Source organism: Pollachius pollachius, assembly GCF_949987615.1.
Source record: "Pollachius pollachius genome assembly, chromosome: 3".
In the NCBI taxonomy this organism is placed as follows: Eukaryota; Metazoa; Chordata; class Actinopteri; order Gadiformes; family Gadidae; genus Pollachius; species Pollachius pollachius.
In genome coordinates this window covers 979,303-999,246 of record NC_136936.1, presented here as the reverse complement: position 1 = coordinate 999,246, position 19,944 = coordinate 979,303, and the positions used below count along the sequence as shown (strand labels likewise).

Below are 19,944 nucleotides of genomic sequence, written 5' to 3'. Positions count from 1 at the left end.
ACGCCTCGGGGACGACTCGTTGCATCATGCTAACGAGGTCATTACCCGGGCGTTTACATTGGACTCATGACAAACCGCTCGTCCTGCCTGCAATTAATACAGAACCAATAAAGATGTTATTATTATATTATCAGCAAGCTGCAACATATCTTCATCCAACAACGATATATATATATATATATATATATATATATATAGGCCTACAAATATATAAATATATAACGATATAAATATATATAGGCCTACAAAGGTGCATCTCAATTAATTAGAATATTGTGGAAAAGTAAATTAATTTCAATATTGTATATTCTATGTAGATTCATTCCACCAAAAGTGAAATATTTCAAGCCTTTGTTTGTATTAATCTTGATACAGAATTTGGGGTTTTCATGAGCTGTAAGCCATAATCATCAAGATTCAAATACAAAAAGGCTTGAAATATTTTACTTTGGGTGTAACGAATCTCTATAATAGAAGTTTCCCTTTTTTAATTGAATTATATAAATTTACATTTCCACAATATTATAATTCATTGAGATGCACCTGTGTATATATATAGGCCTACATATATATATATATATATATATATAATTTATATATCATGATCAACTTTTATTATTAGACTCAAGGTCCATTTTAAAAGACATTCAATGCAAAAAATAGGCATATGCATATAACACACATTTGCATTAGAATAAAAACTTTCCCCCCTCTTATAAAAGGCACTTATACCAATGTCTCCCAAGGTATCATAGCATACTGCACTATAACTTGGGTTTGACAGCAGCATTATAATTAAATTCTTTGAGTCATTCAAGCGACCGATAAATCTGTACATAAGGTTCCTCAATCAAGCTTGTAAGGTGTTAACTCCTGCATTCACAAATAGCTCACTTTCACTACTCCACCTTGGCTTTTTAAATAAGATCTTAAAGCAAGATTCTAGACGGTCAACCCACCTACCGTTTAGGTAATATAGTCTGAATTATCTGAGAGCTTCGGTCATGTTATGACATTGTAAAAATGTAAGCATTCTTGAATATGTGTACAGCATGAATATATAATCAAACATATACAGAGAACAATATTTCCTGGATCACACGACTTTATAAGACATCATGTTTATGCTGTGTTTAACGAACCTCCTGCGTGTAAGATTCCTCTTTAGAGATAGTAGAAATAGCTTATAATCGTTTTTATATTGCACGAGACAACATAATACTCTTTGCTTTCCAGAACAGAATGCAGCACGAGAAGGGCTTTTCAGTGTACAACAAACAACCACATTCGTTGGTAAATGAATATTACACGGGAAGTGAAGGTACAAGTGACGGTTGTGAAATCCTTCAGCCTTTTTGGCCCCTTGAAATAAAACATTTTATTCACAGACGCAGTTCTAGAGTCCGCCAGACTCTACACACCCCCTCCCCCCCTCAGCCAGGGGGAAGCGGAGGTGTTCTGGTGCTTGTGACGTCACAACCAAAGTGTTCCGAGAAGGAGTCCAGCAGGTGGGGCTGCAACTCCTCCACCGTCACCGCTCGGCCCAGCTCCCTGCTCACAGACGTCACGCCTTTACCCACAATGCCACAGGGAACAATGTGTTTGAACCACGACAGATCTGTATTGACGTTGAGGGCCAGGCCGTGAGATGTGATGTAGCGGCCGCAATGGATCCCTGGAGCATAGAAGACAGCATTTACACCTGATTAGTATGATCTGAAACCAGATTAACGTACCAGGAGTACAGAACACAGCGCTTACACCTGATTAGTAACAGTTGAAACCAGATTAACAGAAACCTGGAGCGGAGTACATAGCGTCTACACTAGATTAATCAAATGTTCAAACCAGACTGCTAGTAACTAGCAGTTTGCCTTTGAAGTTTTTCAGGGTTTTTTTCTAACCTTTTCTCCATATTTTTTTCTCAAAAAGTGGGGGAGACCATTGACCTCGCGGCATCTTAGGTTCCGGCGCCTCTGAGTTGAAACCATTTAATTCGGGTCAACTATTGTGTCATTAGATGAGACACGTTTAGACAGTGTGTAGTGAAATGTGCCATTAGCCTACTGTCAAGCCAATGAATAGGCTTTCTGATCACTAAAAGTAAACATTAATAGGCCTATTTTTCTATCGATAGACTTATTGGTTGTTTGGTGAACTGATTTGAGCGATGTGTCTGGTCTGTCCTGGAAGCCTGGCCCTGAACCCAGCTGAGGGGTGGTCGTTACGCACCGATAGCGCAGATCTTGTTGTCCCCGACCCACACTCCGGTGTCCGGGGAGGTCGACGCCTCGATGCCCAGTTGACCGCACAGCCCGATCACCGTCCGCTCCAGCTGACCGACGTACCAGCGCAAACTCTTCCTGAAGCCCCGGAGGTCAAGGACCGGGTAGCAGACCAGCTGGCCCGGCCCATGGAAGGTGATCAACCCGCCTCGGTTCGTCCGGAAGAACTCGGCTCCCAGGAGGGCCAGCCTGCGCTCCTCCTCGGCGGGGTAAGGGGCCTGGCGGATCCCGACGGTGTAGACCGGCGGGTGTTCGCACACCAGCAGGGCGTCGGGGGCCGGGCAGCCGGGGTCTCGGTCACGGTGTCGCTGGACGAAGCGCTGCTGCTCTAGGAGCGCCTGGGAGTAGGAGATCCGCCCGAGCTGGACGAGCTGCACCGCGGCTCTGGGGCGCTGCATTCCGGCCAGTCTGACCCGGTCCCCCGGTCGGTCCAGCCCGCTCTTTGGGTCAACGTGGAGAGGTCAGCCGGTCTCACTCAGACTTCAGACTCCCCAAGTCCCGGTTGTTGCTTGCTTTTTCTTCGTTATGTGGGGATAGTATTGTAGTATTGTTGTAATGTGTATTACCGCCCCCTGCTGGGCGGGAGTGTTCAAAGATTATATTCAAATATTATATGAATTAGCCTTGTTTAGTCCCCGTGAAATGACTAAAACCGTGTGTTATCTTCCTCAACCAAGCTGAATCCAGAGGCCGTATGACCTCTGGATAGTTTATAGTCTGGAGAGTTTTACCTTTATACGATGTTTTGAGACACTAGTGAGTTCGCCTGCAATCCTCTTCACCGAATGTGTTTTTACGTCCAAAATTGCTGTGGTGCTTGCCTTATAAACTATGAACAATATAAAATAGATTCAATACTTTTGTTAGATTCAAATATCGGGTTTTCTTGACTAGAGCCTCCTGTTGTAAACCCGTCGTCTGTCTCCCCCTGGCGGCCGACCACCGCCGACACACCAACATCCCTGAATCAGCCAACACACAAACAACCAGACATCCCTTGAAACCACCAAAAGAGGATAGGACGGAATTAGCCCTAACCCTTACCCTAACTTAAGTGATCATTTTAATTAAAATACTCTGTTCAGACCTCCTGCCCTTCACATCCGAACTGTTGATACTGCGATATAAACACACGGAGAGCTCATGTAGCTCTAAACAGTTGTAGCTCAAATGTAGCTCAAACCTTCTGTTAGAGTAAACTGATCTCAGTACCAGAATAAAGACGTTAGATTAAGTTAGAGGATCGACTTTTCTCGGGCTTTCGAGAGAAAACAGGTGACCACACACACACACACTAATAACACACACACTATTATAATAATAATAATAATAATAATAATAATAATAATAATAATAATAATAATAATAATAATACTATCTGGCTGTAGTGGATTGAAGGTGTGGACCTGGACGGGGCGCTCGGTTTGTGCGCTCGGCGGAGGAGCGGGGGGTGGGGCGACGGGGGGCGGGGTTGTTTGTTTTCAAACTGAACCAGAAGGAAAAGAGCAGCGAAGATGGCGGCCGCGGCGTCCGCCGAGCGTCCCGCTGAAGCGGAGGAGCTGTGCCCGGGGAGCGGGCGTCTGCTCCGGCTCAGATCCGCGTCCGACCCGCAGGCCTGGGCCCCAGCGGGGGAGCTGAAGTGCCCGGCGGGGTGCGGGGGGGACCTTCCCGGTCCCGGGCCCGCCGCCCTGCCCCGCTGCGGACTCTCCGCCTGCCTCCGCTGCTTCCAGCGGCCGCGGAGCGGTCCCCGCTGCCGGCTGCGGGGTTCCTGCCGCCGGCCGGGCACCGAGACGGGCCCGGCGGTGGAGCCGGAACCCTGGGAGCCAAGCAGGAGGAGCCGCCCGGAGCGCTGCAGGAGCAGACTCGACCGGAGAAAAGGTTGGCTTTAGTTTTTAATTCGTAACATTTGGCTCCGTTCACTTAATTAGTCGGTAGGTTTATTTACTGTTTAACTCCTCATCATAGAAGAACTGCTCTTAAAACCAATAACCCCCTTGGGGTCAGTAAAGTTGGATGTTTTCAAAGGACCCCCTCGGGTCCAGAGGTAGACCCCCTGGACCCCTCGGGTCCAGCAGTAGACCCCCACCCCCCCGCCCGGTCTGCTTTTTGGGGTCCGGGTTGAGGGTCTGGAGGAGGTTGGGGTCTACCGTCGAGGTCCATGTCTTGTGAACTTGTCCGGACTTGTTTCCTCAGCTCATCTCTTTATCTCTATCTGGAAGCTGCTCTCAACTTACTCCATCCAATTCGTTTTTTTACTTTTCTGCAATAATGTCACCTAATTAACGTTGCTGTAGCATTTATATCGTAGATAAGAGCTAAAAGTCTTCATATCGCCATGTTGCTGAAATATTAGCTCACAACCAAACCAACCAAACTCCTTCATGCGCCGCGAACTATATGGTGTGGTTGGAGGTAGTCATGGTGGCTGATGGTGGTGTAGCTGAAGGTGGGGTTATGGTGATGTGGCTGAAGGTGGTGTAGCTGAAAGTGGGGTTAAGGCGGTGTGGCTGAAGGTGGGGTTAAGGTGGTGTAGCTGAAGGTGGGGTTAAGGTGGTGTAGCTGAAGGTGGGGTTATGGTGATGTGGCTGAAGGTGGTGTAGCTGAAGGTGGGGTTGAGGCGGTGTGGCTGAAGGTGGGGTTAAGGTGGTGTAGCTGAAGGTGGGGTTAAGGCGGTGTGGCTGAAGGTGGTGTAGCTGAAGGTGGGGTAATGGTGATGTAGCTGTTGGTAGTTGGGTTCCTCTCCAGACAGCTCCACCCTGATCCTCATGTTAATACAGCAGGGCCTGGCTGTAGTCCAGGGTCTGGGAGGTGCTGTCTGTTGCATTGTGGGTGTTCTAGCGGACTGGTTGATACAGAGTGGTATGATGGCTGTGGTTTCAGCTGACTGGTTGATACAGTATGATGGCTGTGGTTTCAGTATGACGGCTGTGGTTCCAGTATGATGGCTGTGGTTCCAGCTGACTGGTTGATACAGTATGATGGCTGTGGTTCCAGTATGATGGCTGTGCTTTTAGTGGACTGGTTGATACAGTATGATGGCAGCTGTGGTTCCAGCTGACTGGTTGATACAGTATGATGGCTGTGGTTCCAGTATGATGGCTGTGCTTTTAGTGGACTGGTTGATACAGTATGATGGCAGCTGTGGTTCCAGTACGATGGCTGTGGTTCCAGTATGATGGCTGTGGTTCCAGTATGATGGCTGTGGTTCCAGGATGGTGGCTGTGGTTCCAGTATGATGGCTGTGGTTCCAGTATGATGGCTGTTGTTCCAGTATGATGGCTGTGGTTCCAGTATGATGGCTGTGGTTCCAGTATGATGGCTGTGGTTCCAGTATGGTGGCTGTGGTTCCAGGATGGTGGCTGTGGTTCCAGTATGATGGCTGTGGTTCCAGTATGATGGCTGTGGTTCCAGTATGATGGCTGTGGTTCCAGTATGGTGGCTGTGGTTCCAGTATGATGGCTGTGGTTCCAGTATGATGGCTGTGCTTTTAGTGGACTGGTTGATACAGTATGATGGCAGCTGTGGTTCCAGTATGATGGCTGTGGTTCCAGTATGGTGGCTGTGGTTCCAGTATGATGGCTGTTATTCCAGTATGATGGCTGTGGTTCCAGTATGATGGCCGTGGTTCCAGTATGATGGCTGTGGTTCTAGCGGACTGGTTGATACAGTATGATGGCGGCTGTGGTTCCAGTATGATGGTTGTGGTTCCAGTATGGTGGCTGTGGTTCCAGTATGATGGCTGTGGTTCCAGTATGATGGCTGTGGTTCCAGTATGATGGCTGTGGTTCCAGTATGATGGCTGTGGTTCCAGTAGGATGGCTGTGGTTCCAGTATGGTGGCTGTGGTTCCAGTATGATGGCTGTGGTTCCAGTATGATGGCTGTAGTTCCAGTATGGTGGCTGTGGTTCCAGTATGATGGCTGTGGTTCCAGTAGGATGGCTGTGGTTCCAGTATGGTGGCTGTGGTTCCAGTATGGTGGCTGTGGTTCCAGTATGATGGCTGTGGTTCCAGTATGGTGGCTGTGGTTCCAGTATGATGGCTGAGGTTCCAGTAGGTTGGCTGTGGTTCCAGTATGATGGCTGTGGTTCCAGTATGATGGCTGTAGTTCTAGTATGGTGGCTGTGGTTCCAGTAGGATGGCTGTGGTTCCAGTATGATGGCTGTGGTTCCAGCTGACTGGTTGTGTTTCCCCCTCAGACAGCTCGGAGGCGGGGCCCCATGGCTCGCGGTGCGGGGGGATGACCTCCGATCAGCAGTCCAAGGTCAAGGTGAGTGGGCTGGAGGGGGCTGGTCCTGAGATGATCCACCGGCATCTGGTCCAGAGGCCCGCTCTGATCCTGGACCAGGTCGCTGGTTACGAGCGGGTACAGTGATCCTGAAGATGTACAGTGAGCTGTCCATCAGCCAAACCCTGCGGTGACGGCGTCAAACACAGCCACACATCCCAGACTAACTTTAGACTAGGGCGGGGAGATATTGCAAAAATTAATGTCACGATTATTTTTTCAATATTAATCACGATATATAATTTGATACTGCTGAAGCCTGAAGAAAGAGTGTTCATTAGTTAAACCATACACTTTTGTTTATTACAATATTTGTGAAGAGGCAACATTTAATCACATTTAAATATAAACATTTAACTACACAAACATGTTTGATCTGCCCCCAACAGAACAATATAAGGTAGCTTCATAGCTTGCCTTGTAACCTATTGAAAATAATGTAAATAAAAATAAAAGCTCTGACTTCTTTCACATTAAACTCCTTTTGCAGGGCTTCAGAAAACATCTTAAATCTTGTAGAGGCACAACCGATACATAAAAAGTAAAAAAGTGGATGAACAAAGGCCATGGCACAAGAACTGAACTTCAATATATATAAATATGAACTACGTGGTGCTAACGTAAGTGTGAAATGTAAACATTGTAAAACCAGCTATGCTACATAAAATAATATGTTTAAAACTAAAAGATCTGTGAGTGAGTATCAAATCAAACTCCTTTGGCAGGGAGGCAACAATCTCAAATGTTTGTAGAGGTTTATTTCTGCTGTGTGATTGGCTGTTAGGTAAATCCATATCAGAACTGTTTTTTTTAAACTTTTTTTTTAATATCGACCATTTATGTCTCATCTACGTGAGTTTTATCGCGATTAATTATCGTAATCGAATTATTGCCGAGCCCTACTTTTGACCTAAAGGATGTTAAGGTCAGGTTAACGTTGACATGGTCCATGTCCAGAGGTAAACCGAATGTCGTTGTTTAACTCACTGCCGACTGCCCCGGCCAACTGGTTTATTCCAGTATTTCCCTCTTACAATCCAATCCACCAGTTTAGATTGTGTCAACACGCCACAGCGCAGGCTCCCAGGCGGTTAGAACGTCCTAGTCACCTACAGCCTTGTGACTTCCTGTCCCAGCCACCGGTTCCTGAAGACTTCCTGTCTCCAGGGACCGGTTCCTGACGACTTCCTGTCCCTAGCGACCGGCTCCTGACGACTTCCTGTGTGTTTCAGGTGAAGGCGGTCCTGTCGGACTCGGAGAACGAGGAGCCGGTCGGGAAGAGGACCCGGAACGTCTCGGGAGCGCTCAGAAAGAGCAAAACCCCGTCGGCCTTCAGAGAGTAACATATTTATATACAGTAGAACATGGGTTAATAATATTCATGGATAGTAGAACACTTATAAAATGTTTATATAGTTGACCATGTATTAAATAATAACCCTAATGAGGTAACATGTAAATACCGCTATTAATACCGCTACCTAACATGTTCATACTGCTAGATAACATGGTAATAACTCTAGATAACCTGTTATTACCGCTAGATAACATGTTAATACCTCTAGATAACATGGTAATACCGCTAGATAACATGTTCATACTGCTAGATACCATGTGAATACCTCTAGATAACATGTGAACACCGCTAGGTAACATGTTAATCCAACACGGCGGCCTCCCCACAGCGCCTCCCAGAGGAGTCAGAGCTGTACTGCGTCGGTGGAAGGAGGCGGGAAGCGGCGGTTCCTCCCGCAGTCGTCCGTGATGAACGCGGTGAGTCGGGGGTTGGCTCCTCGCAGATTGAGCTTCCTCTGCTGGTTGTACTGGGCGGCCCCCAGTAGACCCAGAAGCAGGCCGGTTGGTTCACCAGGTGTGTGGTTGCAGGCCGGGGCGAGACACAGCTTCGTGGCGGGGATCCTGCTGTCCTCAGAGAACAGCCCGGCCGTCTCCTCGCCCGTCAGCGGCGACCGCCGGCTGGCCTGGCGCGGCCTGATGACCTCGTTCCCCCCCCCCCGCCCGGCCGGAGCGCAGCGTCAGCCCCGAGAGCAACGACAGCATCTCGGAGGAGCTCAACCACTTCAAGCCCATCGTGTGCTCCCCTTGCACGCCGCCCCGGCGCCTGGCAGACGGCCGGCTCCTGGAGCCCGCCATCGTCAAGTCCACGCCGCGGAACCTGCTGCGAGGGCTTCAGAGCCCCACCAGCTACCAGGCCAGCCCCGCCGTGCTGCTCAAGTGGCGGCAGATCGAGCTGGACCGCCAGAGCCTGAAGGTCACCTCCAAGGCCACGCTGACCTGTAGCCCGCCGGGGGCCCCGGAGGAGGGCCCCCCTCCCGCCGAGGGAGGGTTCCCGCTGCGCGCGCGGCGCCGGGTGTTCGGGCCGGCGGGAGAACCGGGCGACCTCAAGAGGACGGCGGTGAAAGACCCGCCTGGCCCCTGGAGGAACAGGACCCCGGGGCCCCCCCTCGCCAAAGAGACGGAGACACAGAACCACCCGGACCCGAGGAGAGGGAAGCACAGCCAGAAGACCCGGCACATGGAGCCGCCGCCGGACGGGAAGAGGGCCCGGGTCCTGCTGCAGCCGCCCTCCCCCGGGGGCCCCTTCCCCCGCGTCCCTCCGGACCTGCCGGGCCGCGTGCTGGCCCTGCGGCGCCACGCGCGGCTGGGCTGTGAGAAGCAGCCGGCGGGGAAGGCCCGCGCCCCGCGCTACCTGCTGCGGTCCCGTGTGGCCAAGCAGAGCCAGCGGCGCCAGAGCCCCCGCAGACCCAAGCGGCTCTCCAGGAAGTACTGAGGCATGGACCCGCCGCCCCGGAGGACTTATACCCATGATGCATTGCTTCCCACAGACCCTTAACAGGAACGGGCAAATGGCTTGTGTGCTATCATGATTGCTAACACCACCGTGTGGCTAACTTTACTAGCATAGCACTACAGTGTCTACGGACGGACGCACTACAAGCCCCCCAGGCCCTAGCGCAGACTTAGCCAAACCAGCCCCAGCAGAGTCTAAGCTAGGCCAGCCAGAGTCAGCCTAGCCTAGCAAAGCCAAAACTAGCCTCAGCGAATCATAACCTAGGATTGTGAAGCAAGTCTCATGCCGTGTTCGGCTTGGTGCACGGACGCCCTGCATGGGACCTCGTTCCCACTGAGGCCAAAGTAGAACAGATCTGGTATCTGCTCACATGTGACTCACATTCGTGACCGGTGTAAACAGCACCGTCACATGGAATCTGTTCCATTCTGATCCCAAATCAGAATGGGACAGATCAGCTTCCATTTGACTTCCCTATGAGGTAGTAGTAGTGTGTAGTGTAGCCTAGCCTAGCTAGACCGAGCCTAGCTTAGCCAGACCCAGTGTAGTGTAGCCTAGCCTAGCCAGAACTGACATATCCTAACCAGACCCAGTGTAGTGTAGCCTAGCCTAGCCAGAACTGACATATCCTAACCAGACCCAGTGTAGTGTAGCCTAGCCTAGCCTAGCGTAGCCTAGCTAGACCCAGCTTAGCTTACCCTAGCCAGCCTGTCTCTGAGGAGCTGTAAACGTGGGTGTCTGCTACCCTGTGCTTATTGGCATGTAGCATATGTCATCAGTGTGTAAAATGGTATTTTATCTGTTAATATACTGGTATGTTATCAGTATATATTCTGATATACAAAATATACAAATGAACACGCACCTAGCAAATCGTATTTATTGGTTTAAAATTCAACATGTGATTCATTGTTCTTAATGAAACCGAATTGTGATGTTTTGTTAAATGAACTTAAGCAATAGGAGGATGTTTTCTGAAAAAGGGCTATTTTTTACTGTATAATCACATTATTTTGAATTATTGTTGAACTGTGTTCTCAAATTTATGCCAAACTAGCTTGAGCTTGAAATCTTTCTGATGCAAAATCTATCGAGAATGTAGAAACACGCGATTGTGTGATACATTTATATTAATAATGGCACAATACGATCTGTACAGCGCTCTTTCATATCTATATACCTGCCGGTTGTACTCGGACAATAAAGAAGAGCTGTCATTTTGAGTTTGCTTTAAGAAACTTTTTCGGTTAGGAATACTTAAGGCGCCAAAATCAAATACTAGAACTAGACTGTTTATTATATCGGAATTATGCTGAATGATTACAAAATGAATCAATAAATCATACATATTAAGATAGGGTGACACTTTGGTATTTTGCAATAAAAGTGCAATAAAAATGGTGTATGCTATCTTTAAAATATGTATAATGAACATGATATTTGTAATAAGGATCCCTTACCTATTGGAGATGTATAACAGCCTCTTCAAAGAGTAGGGTCCTTCCACGGACCCCTCCCTGGGACCCTTCCAGGAACCTGAAGCCACTTCCTACAGTCGTTTGATGCAGGGTTGACCTTTTATAACAGGCCCTTATTTTACCACCAGGTGTGAGTGTGATTGGCCATTACAATCCGTTTCAGAGCCTGCCCTGCCCTACATCTACAGATCCATCCTACATTCACCCCAGGCTGCTAAACTGGGGTTAGTCATTCTTCACTTAACTGGAGGGGAATGATCAATGTGATGGACGTGTGTGGGGCTTCAGGGCTCATACCTGTCCCCTGTAGATTGAAAAGATGGAAAGTCCTTCATCCATATTTACATGGCCATTTGTTTCGGTACCTTAATAATTGTTTAAGATAACTAATATGAATGCATTTGAATCGTAATATATTGCAGTATACATAGTCTTCATAAATTTATAATTGGATTAGGAAAATACAATACATGCTCCTTTCTATGGTTACTGTCATCCCAGACTAGAGGTCTGAGGAGACGGGTCAGTACACTCTCTGACCAGTGGGGGGCAATAATACTAATAACGTCCCGCTGCACAGCTCCAGGCTCTCGCTGCGGTCTGCAAAGACACGCTTCTCGCGATAACACGAGCCGTCGGTGCGAGAGGTGCGTTAATGACGTAACCGCGGATGAATATACGACATCGCGGTGATTCGGCAGCACTGGCCTCTCACTGCAAAGGGTTCCGGACGTCTCCACCTCATCTCGCCCCGTTATCAGACTGAACCGGTCCGGTAACACCAACACTGAAACTACAACCACTCCGAGGCGCTGATCGTGCATACTGGTTCTAGTGGTTGACAGGAGACTGACCACTCTGCGATACGATGGTGAGTGGGGAGTTCACTGGGGTGGTGACTGTGAAGTGAGGTGTTCAGTGTAGTATCTGTCTGCACAGCTCTCTATTTATAACCGGGGCCCGCATGGCGGCGGATTATCTCAGCGGGCTGCGGTCGGAACGAGCGTGGGGAGGACGTCTGGGTTTGATTTGAGACGAATAGCGTCTGGAGAGGACTGGCCCCGGGAGCCCGGCGTTCCGCGGGACGAGTCTCACCTGGGCGCCGCGGGGGGCCGTGCAGCCTGCAGCGTCCAGGGGGTTGAGCCACACGCACGCTCTGCGGTCTCCTTTAACGTGTAAAATAAAGCGCAGTGTTCGACATACACTAAAGTGTGTGTGTGTGTGTGTGTGTGTGTGTGTGTGTGTGTGTGTGTGTGTGTGTGTGTGTGTGTGTGTGTGTGTTACTGGTTGGCCATGACTGTGGCTACTGGCGACCACCAGGCCTCCTGTCAGCAGCCTCTGGTCCGAGAGGCAACGCGCAGACCACGGGGGGGGGGGGGGGGGGCTGGGTTGTGGAGCAACAAGCACAGTCCGCACTCTCATTAGAACCACCCTCTATCTGTATCGCCGGTGTGGCTGTCGGTCTGAGGTAGCGAGGAAAACATTAATTAATTCCCCGTCGTTTCTTAATGTCAGTGTCGTTGTTCGCCACGGAGGACGGTCTCTGCTGCTCCGTACTGCACCACAACGCTACACCGCATTCTGCTCTTCTAGAACGGTACCCCCGCCCCCCCAGGCTTGCTGCAGCAACCGCAGTGGAGGCTCAACCAATGGGATGAGAGTCCCTAATTTAAAACACTGAGTGATTGGTGGAGCGTATTAGCACTTTATCTGTTATTTATGTTCAGCAGGAATCGAAAACTGCTCTTGATTTTGAGAGGATTGTATCATGCATCGTCTTTGAGAACAATGATCCTATTCCCCTGAATAAAGTTGTGGTCGTCTGCCTCCTGTACAACAGGTTCAGTCGAGTCATGGCTGAATCCTGCAGGCTCTTCGCTGCACAGCCCCATCTCTGTTGTTCAGAGGTTCTTTCAAAGCTGAATGAAAGCAGTCCTTGTTTTTCTACCCCAGAGGCTCCCGGTGCTGCCAGACACCGCTCTGTTCTGGTCAGTTACCGTAGACGGGATGCCCTGCAGTCCCCCCTCCTGATGGTGATTCATGAGGCAGGAGTACATGCCCCCCCCTCAGCTCTTCAGAAGCTGATTCGATCAGCTGCAGACGGACCTCCTCGGGTCTCCGGCGGAAACACTGTTGATCTGTTTGTCGCTGAACGCCCGGCAGCAGCTGAAACACCCTCACTAGCTCTATTCTCACGCCACGCTAGTCCAGCGCTAGCGTCAACTTTGCCATCTTACGTTAGTGCCTGGAGAGGCTGTGAGCAGTCTTCAGTCAAAAGAGATTGCAGTCTGAGATATAGATGTATATCTGTATATCTCTAGCTATAGAATACAAGTAGGAGGCGAGGGCTGTGTTCCCATGGAACCAGGTAAAGTGAGAGTGCTGGGAGTGATCTACTGGTGTGCTACATTAGCGACCCTGTTCATGTCTCACTAATTATAGCAGCGTGTGTATTTCGGGCGCTGTTACAGGGCCTCACCGTGTTCCGGCAGCACTCAGGTTGTTTACGGCCCTGGGAGAGCCCACACTGTAGGGCCCCACAGCCCCGTGCCAGCCCACAGAGGTGCTGCTGTCCTCAGCGCTGGCAGGACGGTCTGACGAGAGTTCACCTCTGACTGGATCTCTTACGTCTGTAGGGCTGGTCTCTCTCTCTCTCTACGTCTGGCCTCTCTACGTCTGTAGGGTTGGTCTCTACGTCTGTAGGGTTGGTCTCTCTACGTCTGTAGGGTTGGTCTCTCTCTCTCTACGTCTGGCCTCTCTACGTCTGTAGGGTTGGTCTCTCTCTCTACGTCTGGCCTCTCTACGTCTGTAGGGTTGGTCTCTCTCTCTACGTCTGGCCTCTTTACGTCTGTAGGGTTGGTCTCTCTCTCTCTCTACGTCTGGCCTCTCTACGTCTGTAGGGTTGGTCTCTCTCTCTCTACGTCTGGCCTCTCTACGTCTGTAGGGTTGGTCTCTCTCTCTCTACGTCTGGCCTCTCTACGTCTGTAGGGTTGGTCTCTCTCTCTACGTCTGGCCTCTCTACGTCTGTAGGGTTGGTCTCTCTCTCTCTCTACGTCTGGCGTCTCTACGTCTGTAGGGTTGGTCTCTCTTCGTCTGTAGGGTTGGTCTCTCTACGTCTGTAGGGCTGGTCTCGTTCTCTAAGCCAGTAGGGTTGGTCTCTACTTCTGGTCTCTCTACGCCTGTAGGGTTGGTCTCTCTACGTCTCTAGGGTCGGTCTCTTTAGGTCTGTAGGGTTAGTCTCTCTCTGGTCTCTCTGTAGCCTGCCAAGGGGGTTTGATTTGGGCTCTTTGTTTAATGACCAGACTCACTGAAGTCTCAGTTAAGTCGTTGTTCAAAAGCTCCCCGTTGCCCCTGAATAATGGTTGGGGGGGGGGGGGGTCACAGTCATAGTCATGTGACTGGTGGTGACTTGCAAATCGTTCCACAAAATATAATTTCTTTGGTTTTTGAATGTCATCTTTGATTTAAAATAATGTCATTTATATATTATTGCCTTGCCATTCGATAAGGTTAATATAGCGGTACGTTTGCATGAGCCTATAGAGAGTATTGTTCTAAAAGCTGTTTCTCCCCACAGGCTGACCAACTGACTGAGGAGCAGATTGCTGGTGAGTCGCCCCCTGCTGGTTGACCGGTGGAGCTGCAGGTGTCCCCTTCCAGCCAGATGTAACGAACCATTGGGAAGGGCTTCTTAAACACGGCGCTGGCACTACCCCGTTTTTCTCTCGCGCAAACAAACGCCTCAGACGTGCAGGGTCTTGTCTGGGACTAGTTTCAGACCAGAGTGTATGTTGTGTAGTGGTGACGTCAACGAGCCTCACTGGCCAAGTCCTGTATGGGGTCAGAACAGTCTCATTAATAATGACTGCACAGACTGTTCTGACCCCATAGTATGGGGTCAGAACAAGACGTTTTTCATTTGTGAACTTGTTTTCATTTGTGTGTGAACTGGTCTGTATTTATATGTGTATTTTTGAGACTCTCCTGACGTGGCTGGATTCACAAATGCATTTTTTTTCAACAAGGAACTCTCTTTAGCCAATCAGATGCCTCCGTCGAATTCAGCCAATCACATGACTGCAGTCTCGACCTCTGAAGAATAAGTCCCGCCTCCGAGCCTCCCAGTTCCCTCGGTCAAATGTCTATGGGAAATAACGGGGCTTTTGAATGATCGTACATAACAATCTCTAGGTGGCGAAGAAGTAAAAGCTGCGTCACGTTTCGAAGTACACACTTTTCCCATCTAGTTTCAACCGGGTTTTGGGATTGTCGGTGCCGTTAAAGTAGTAAACGATTATTAATGCTACTTTAACGGCACCGACAATCTAAAAACCAAAAACCCAGTCGCTGCAGTCATGTGATTGGCCGAAAACGAGGGAGGCATCTGATCGGCTACAGAGAGTTCCTTGTTGAAAATTGAAAATTCCTTGAAAAAATGCATTTGTGAATCCAGCCACGTCAGGAGAGTCTCAAAAATCCACATAAATACAGACCAGTTCACACACAATGCAAACAAGTTCACAAATGAAAAGCGTCTTGTAAATTCAAGTTTAACAGTTTGTATATAAATGTAACAACATCCAAATACATTTTTGATAAAAATTGCAAACATTTTTTTAATTCATGTTTATTTATTTATATTACATTTATTTAAAACAAGACACATTTGTGTGTGGATTAGAAATGTGTTTGTGAAACTTATTTTTGTTTATGGATTTATTTTACATGTATACATACCGATATATCCGTGTGTGTGCATTGAAATGTATATGTGAGAAGATGGTCATTTATATATAAATCCCAAAATACATTTGTGAATCTTTCTCTGTGCATTCATTATTAACGAGACTGTCCTGACAGCCAGGTAGGTGGCTGCTGGTCCCAGGTGAGGGTGAACCTTCAGCAGCCCTCGTACCTCCAGCCTCATGGCCCTGTCCTCCTCCTCCTCCTCCTCAGAGTTCAAGGAGGCGTTCTCCCTGTTCGATAAGGACGGAGACGGCACCATCACCACCAAGGAGCTGGGCACCGTCATGCGCTCTCTGGGCCAGAACCCCACGGAGGCGGAGCTACAGGACATGATCAACGAGGTGGACGCAGACGGTGAGGAGCACTCGGCCACACACCGTCTGGAAGACCTCCTCCCAGACACTGACCACACTCACACACCGTCTGAAAGACCTCCTCCCAGACACTGGCCACACACCGTCTGGAAGACCTCCTCCCAGACACTGACCACACCCACACACCGTCTGGAAGACCTCCTCCCAGACACTGACCACACACCGTCTGGAAGACCTCCTCCCAGACACTGACCACACCCACACACCGTCTGGAAGACCTCCTCCCAGACACTGACCACATCCAGACCGTCTGGAAGACCTCCTCCCAGACACTGACCACATCCACACCGTCTGGAAGACCTCCTCCCAGACACTGACCACATCCACACCGTCTGGAAGACCTCCTCCCAGACACTGACCACATCCAGACACCCAAACACTGGACAACATGCCGGACAACATGTTGTCCTCCTGAAACTCTGTAGACCCTGTGAAGATGGCGTGGACCGTCCACAGGGGAGGTCAAACACCCCGACCCGAGGCTGAGCGATGCTAGTGGTTGGCTCACCCCCCTGCGGACCGTGCTTCTGTGCAGGTAACGGAACCATTGACTTCCCAGAGTTCCTGACCATGATGGCGCGGAAGATGAAGGACACGGACAGCGAGGAGGAGATAAGAGAAGCCTTCAGAGTCTTTGACAAGGTACACTTCAGATGCATCACTGGTACTGTATGGTATAGAGTATAAAGCGTTTGATAATCCATGTTTTCACTATTTATGGTGGACTGGTTAGAAAGAGGAGGATACCAGCTCCTTTCGGACTGAGTGTGACCTTCCAGGGTTTAGTGATTTTAAATCTGGATTCTCGTCTGTCTGCTCCCTCATAACCTCGTCAACACCTGATGTGTTATTTTAAAGGCATCCACTCTGTTGGACTAAGTTCCTCCTGAAATTCGTGCTCTGCAGAAATCCAAACAGGTGATGGTGAATCGTCGACCTTGGCGCAAATATTTTGTTGGCCCTGACCAAAAGTTCAGCCGAATGCTGAGCAGAGTATTTACTAGAGTCAGGTTGAGGGCAGCGGTGTGACATCACTGCAGAAAAGGAGCCCTGGAACGCAGAGATCTGGTCCGATGCGCTCTTGCTTGTCTGAGCCTGGTCACCAACGTGCTCATTGGTCAAGACATTGGCGTTAAATGCATAAATAAAGACATGGTTTGGATCCGGCGTGTGTGAAATCAAGGCGAATGGAGTAAAGTCCTTCTGACTCAGTTTATGGGACATCAAGGCCTCAGTCTGGGTGTTAAAGTCGACCTCATCCCTCTACTCCAGTGATGAACCTCACCAGTGTGTCTGTCCTCACCAGGGGGAAGTTCAGACTGGATCTGAACACTGGGTGACCCTGGGTCTGAGCGATGAGTCATCAGAGGAACCAGCTAAAGCCGGCTGGATTTACATTGTTTTCGACTCTGTGTTGGTGAAGGGATTTGTTCGGTGGAGTGTTAAACACATCTGTTACAGAGTTGTTTGTTGTTGTCGTTTTGTTCTCGCACATTTAGACGTAATCTCTCTCACATTCTCACGTATTCTCACTTTACCAAAAGTAGGTCATAGGATCGAGTCTCTGCTTCAACACCCGAGCAACAACATATCTGTCGGTACAGTAAGGATGTTCATAGAACCAAGTGCCAAGCACTAACAATCGCCAGGTTAACCCATTCCCCGTATACAACAGAGATAGCTAGGTGAGATGCTACACAATGCTAAGTACTATTTTTAAGTGCAACATACAATAAGTGTGCAGGAACTTCTTCTGACCCCGTGGTGGTGCTGTGTCCGCTCCACCGCCCCCTGCAGGACGGGAACGGCTACATCAGCGCGGCGGAGCTGCGGCACGTCATGACCAACCTGGGGGAGAAGCTGACGGACGAGGAGGTGGACGAGATGATCCGCGAGGCTGACATCGACGGAGACGGACAGGTCAACTACGAGGGTGAGGGGACACACACACGCGCACACACACCCACACACACGTACCGCTTCAGTACGCAGGGAATGGGCTTATTATGGGATGGCTAAGGAGAGTACTTCATTACTCTTCCCATGTTATCACTGTTCCTGTCAGGCCTGCATGTAATAATACACCAGCTGCCATATTCCTAAAATGTGTTCATCCTAAAAAGTTGTGTAATGTTGTTTTTATTCTTTACCACAGAGTTCGTCCAGATGATGACTGCCAAGTGAAGGCTGCTCCACCTTCTACTGTCATCGCTTGTCCTGAGATCACTCTTGTCTTTAAGAAAGGAAATCTATCAAAACAAAGATCAAACCGACCCCCCCCGCCACTATAACCACTATCTAATCACTGTCGAGCTGGGATCATTCCAACGTCCGGCCTTCTTCTGAGCTGGCTTTAGACCGCGCTTCTGTAGCCTTCTGTAGAGAGGCTCACGGACCAGGCCAGTTACCAGAGAGCTGAAGCCCCATTCTCCTCCTCCCAGGGCACTGGGGCCCCTGGCTTCATTAGGGCCCCTAGCACCAGGGTCCTGGGTTCATTAGGGCCCCAGGGTTCATTAGGGCCCCTAGCCTCTGGCATCATTAGGGCCCCTAGCACCAGGCCTCTGGCTTCATTAGGGCTCCTGGCTTCATTAGGGCCCCTAGCACCAGGCCCCTAGTTTCATTAGGGCTCCTGGCTTCATTAGGGTCCCTAGCACCAGGCCCCTAGCTTCATTAGGGCTCCTGGCTTCATTAGGGCCCCTAGCAACAGGCCCCTAGCTTCATTAGGGCCCCTAGCCCCTGGCTTCATTAGGGCCCCTACATCAGGTTTCATGAGGGCTCCTGGCTTCATTAGGGCCCCTGGCTTCATTAGGGCCCCTAGCCCCTGGCTTCATAAGGGCCCCAGGCTTCATTAGGGCCCCCAGCACCAGGCTTCATTAGGGCCCCCAGCACCAGGCTTCATTAGGGCCCCTAGCACCCGCGTAGCGGCAGAGGGCCCATCTCACAGGAGACCCCCGTACCCCTCACACTCACATTGGACTGCAGACCCCCCTGGGGGCCCCATTGTCCCTGCATGCACCCTTCAGCGGCTGAACCCCAGAGATGTACTCGGATCGTGAACACACTGACGATATAAAATATATAAATGATATATATGTACATATACATTTTCTCTCTAACACGTGTGGTGTCAGTGGGTGCTGAGTGGGGGTCATTTCTCCCCGGGGGTCCGTTTGTCTGGAGATGTGACGACACTATGGGTGGGTGGCACTTTTAGAGGAGGGGTGTCTGCTGTTGTTGTCATTCAGAAGGAGAACTTCGCCCCTCAGCCTGCTGGGGGCGTTGTTGCGCCACGTGAAGATTCAGGAAGCGGTAGAGTGGAGGACTGCAAAGATATTTAACGTGCAAACGGATATCCTGATGATACTAATGTAATGCTTTTTAAATGTTATCCAATATTAATGTATTTACAACAAACTTTGGTCACACGATATGTGTCTGTGTCAGTAGTGTGTTGCGTTGCCTATTGTGGTAGTTCGTTTATCTCCCCCGGTTTTGTGCCATAATCTCAACACCTCAACCCTGAATAAAGATGTGTGGTTAATTAGAACATTATCTATATATAAATACATATACATATTCAGTAAAAATGTACCGCTCTTTGGTGTCTTCCATCAGATATTAGCTCTGAACGAAAGAGGAGCAGAGTCGGAGGTAGAGGCGGTACCGGCCGCGTCTACCTCCTGGTTTCAGTGCCCCGTTGTTCTCCCGTGATTCAGAGTACACTGCATATATCTATATCTATATAAATATATTCCCAAATATTTTTCGTCAGAAGGCAATATATTTCCAGTTGGAGTTTCAGACGGGGGAGGGCAGCTTAGTGAAGACTTGTAGCACCTGATGGGTTAAGTGTGTTTTCTGAGGGTCGGGACGACCTTCAGTAACGTGAACTCGTTTGAAGCGGGCTTAATTCAAGAGGGGATATCTGAAATGTTGATGTGATATTTTAATGATCCAATAAATTGAA

At 49.4% G+C, this 19,944-nt stretch overlaps 3 protein-coding genes across 3 annotated transcripts; 2 read left to right on the top strand and 1 right to left on the bottom strand.

Annotated features, from left to right (window-relative positions):
- Nucleotides 1–691: 691 nt before the first annotated feature.
- On the bottom strand, nt 692–3,374 carry lipt2 (lipoyl(octanoyl) transferase 2). The gene is made up of 2 exons (XM_079733503.1): nt 2,233–3,374; nt 692–1,675 (listed from the first exon to the last, which is right to left on the bottom strand). Exons 1-2 carry the CDS (start codon nt 2,681–2,683, stop codon nt 1,434–1,436), a joined length of 693 nt encoding a protein of 230 aa, XP_079589629.1. The 5' UTR covers nt 2,684–3,374; the 3' UTR covers nt 692–1,433.
- Nucleotides 3,375–3,789: 415 nt separating this feature from the next.
- On the top strand, nt 3,790–10,731 carry rnf169 (ring finger protein 169). The gene is given in 6 exon segments (XM_079733909.1): nt 3,790–4,163; nt 6,482–6,552; nt 7,803–7,909; nt 8,256–8,343; nt 8,455–8,576; nt 8,578–10,731. Coding segments are annotated over 6 exon segments (1,533 nt in total). The 5' UTR covers nt 3,790–3,799; the 3' UTR covers nt 9,359–10,731.
- An 818-nt stretch (nt 10,732–11,549) lies between these two features.
- calm3a (calmodulin 3a (phosphorylase kinase, delta)) lies at nt 11,550–19,944 on the top strand. The gene is made up of 6 exons (XM_079733556.1): nt 11,550–11,728; nt 14,435–14,465; nt 15,814–15,957; nt 16,513–16,619; nt 17,775–17,910; nt 18,133–19,944. The coding sequence occupies exons 1-6, from the start codon at nt 11,726–11,728 to the stop codon at nt 18,159–18,161; spliced, it is 450 nt and encodes a 149-aa protein (XP_079589682.1). The 5' UTR covers nt 11,550–11,725; the 3' UTR covers nt 18,162–19,944.

Coding starts and splice junctions, on each gene's coding strand:
- lipt2 (XM_079733503.1), bottom strand. CDS start 2,683: ATGCAGCGCCCCAGAGCCGCGGTGCAGCTCGTCCAGCTCGGGCGGATC. Junction 1,676..2,232: donor CAACAAGATCTGCGCTATCG/GTGCGTAACGAC, acceptor TCTATGCTCCAG/GGATCCATTGCGGCCGCTAC.
- calm3a (XM_079733556.1), top strand. Junction 14,466..15,813: donor GACTGAGGAGCAGATTGCTG/GTGAGTCGCCCC, acceptor CCTCCTCCTCAG/AGTTCAAGGAGGCGTTCTCC. Junction 17,911..18,132: donor CGGACAGGTCAACTACGAGG/GTGAGGGGACAC, acceptor TCTTTACCACAG/AGTTCGTCCAGATGATGACT.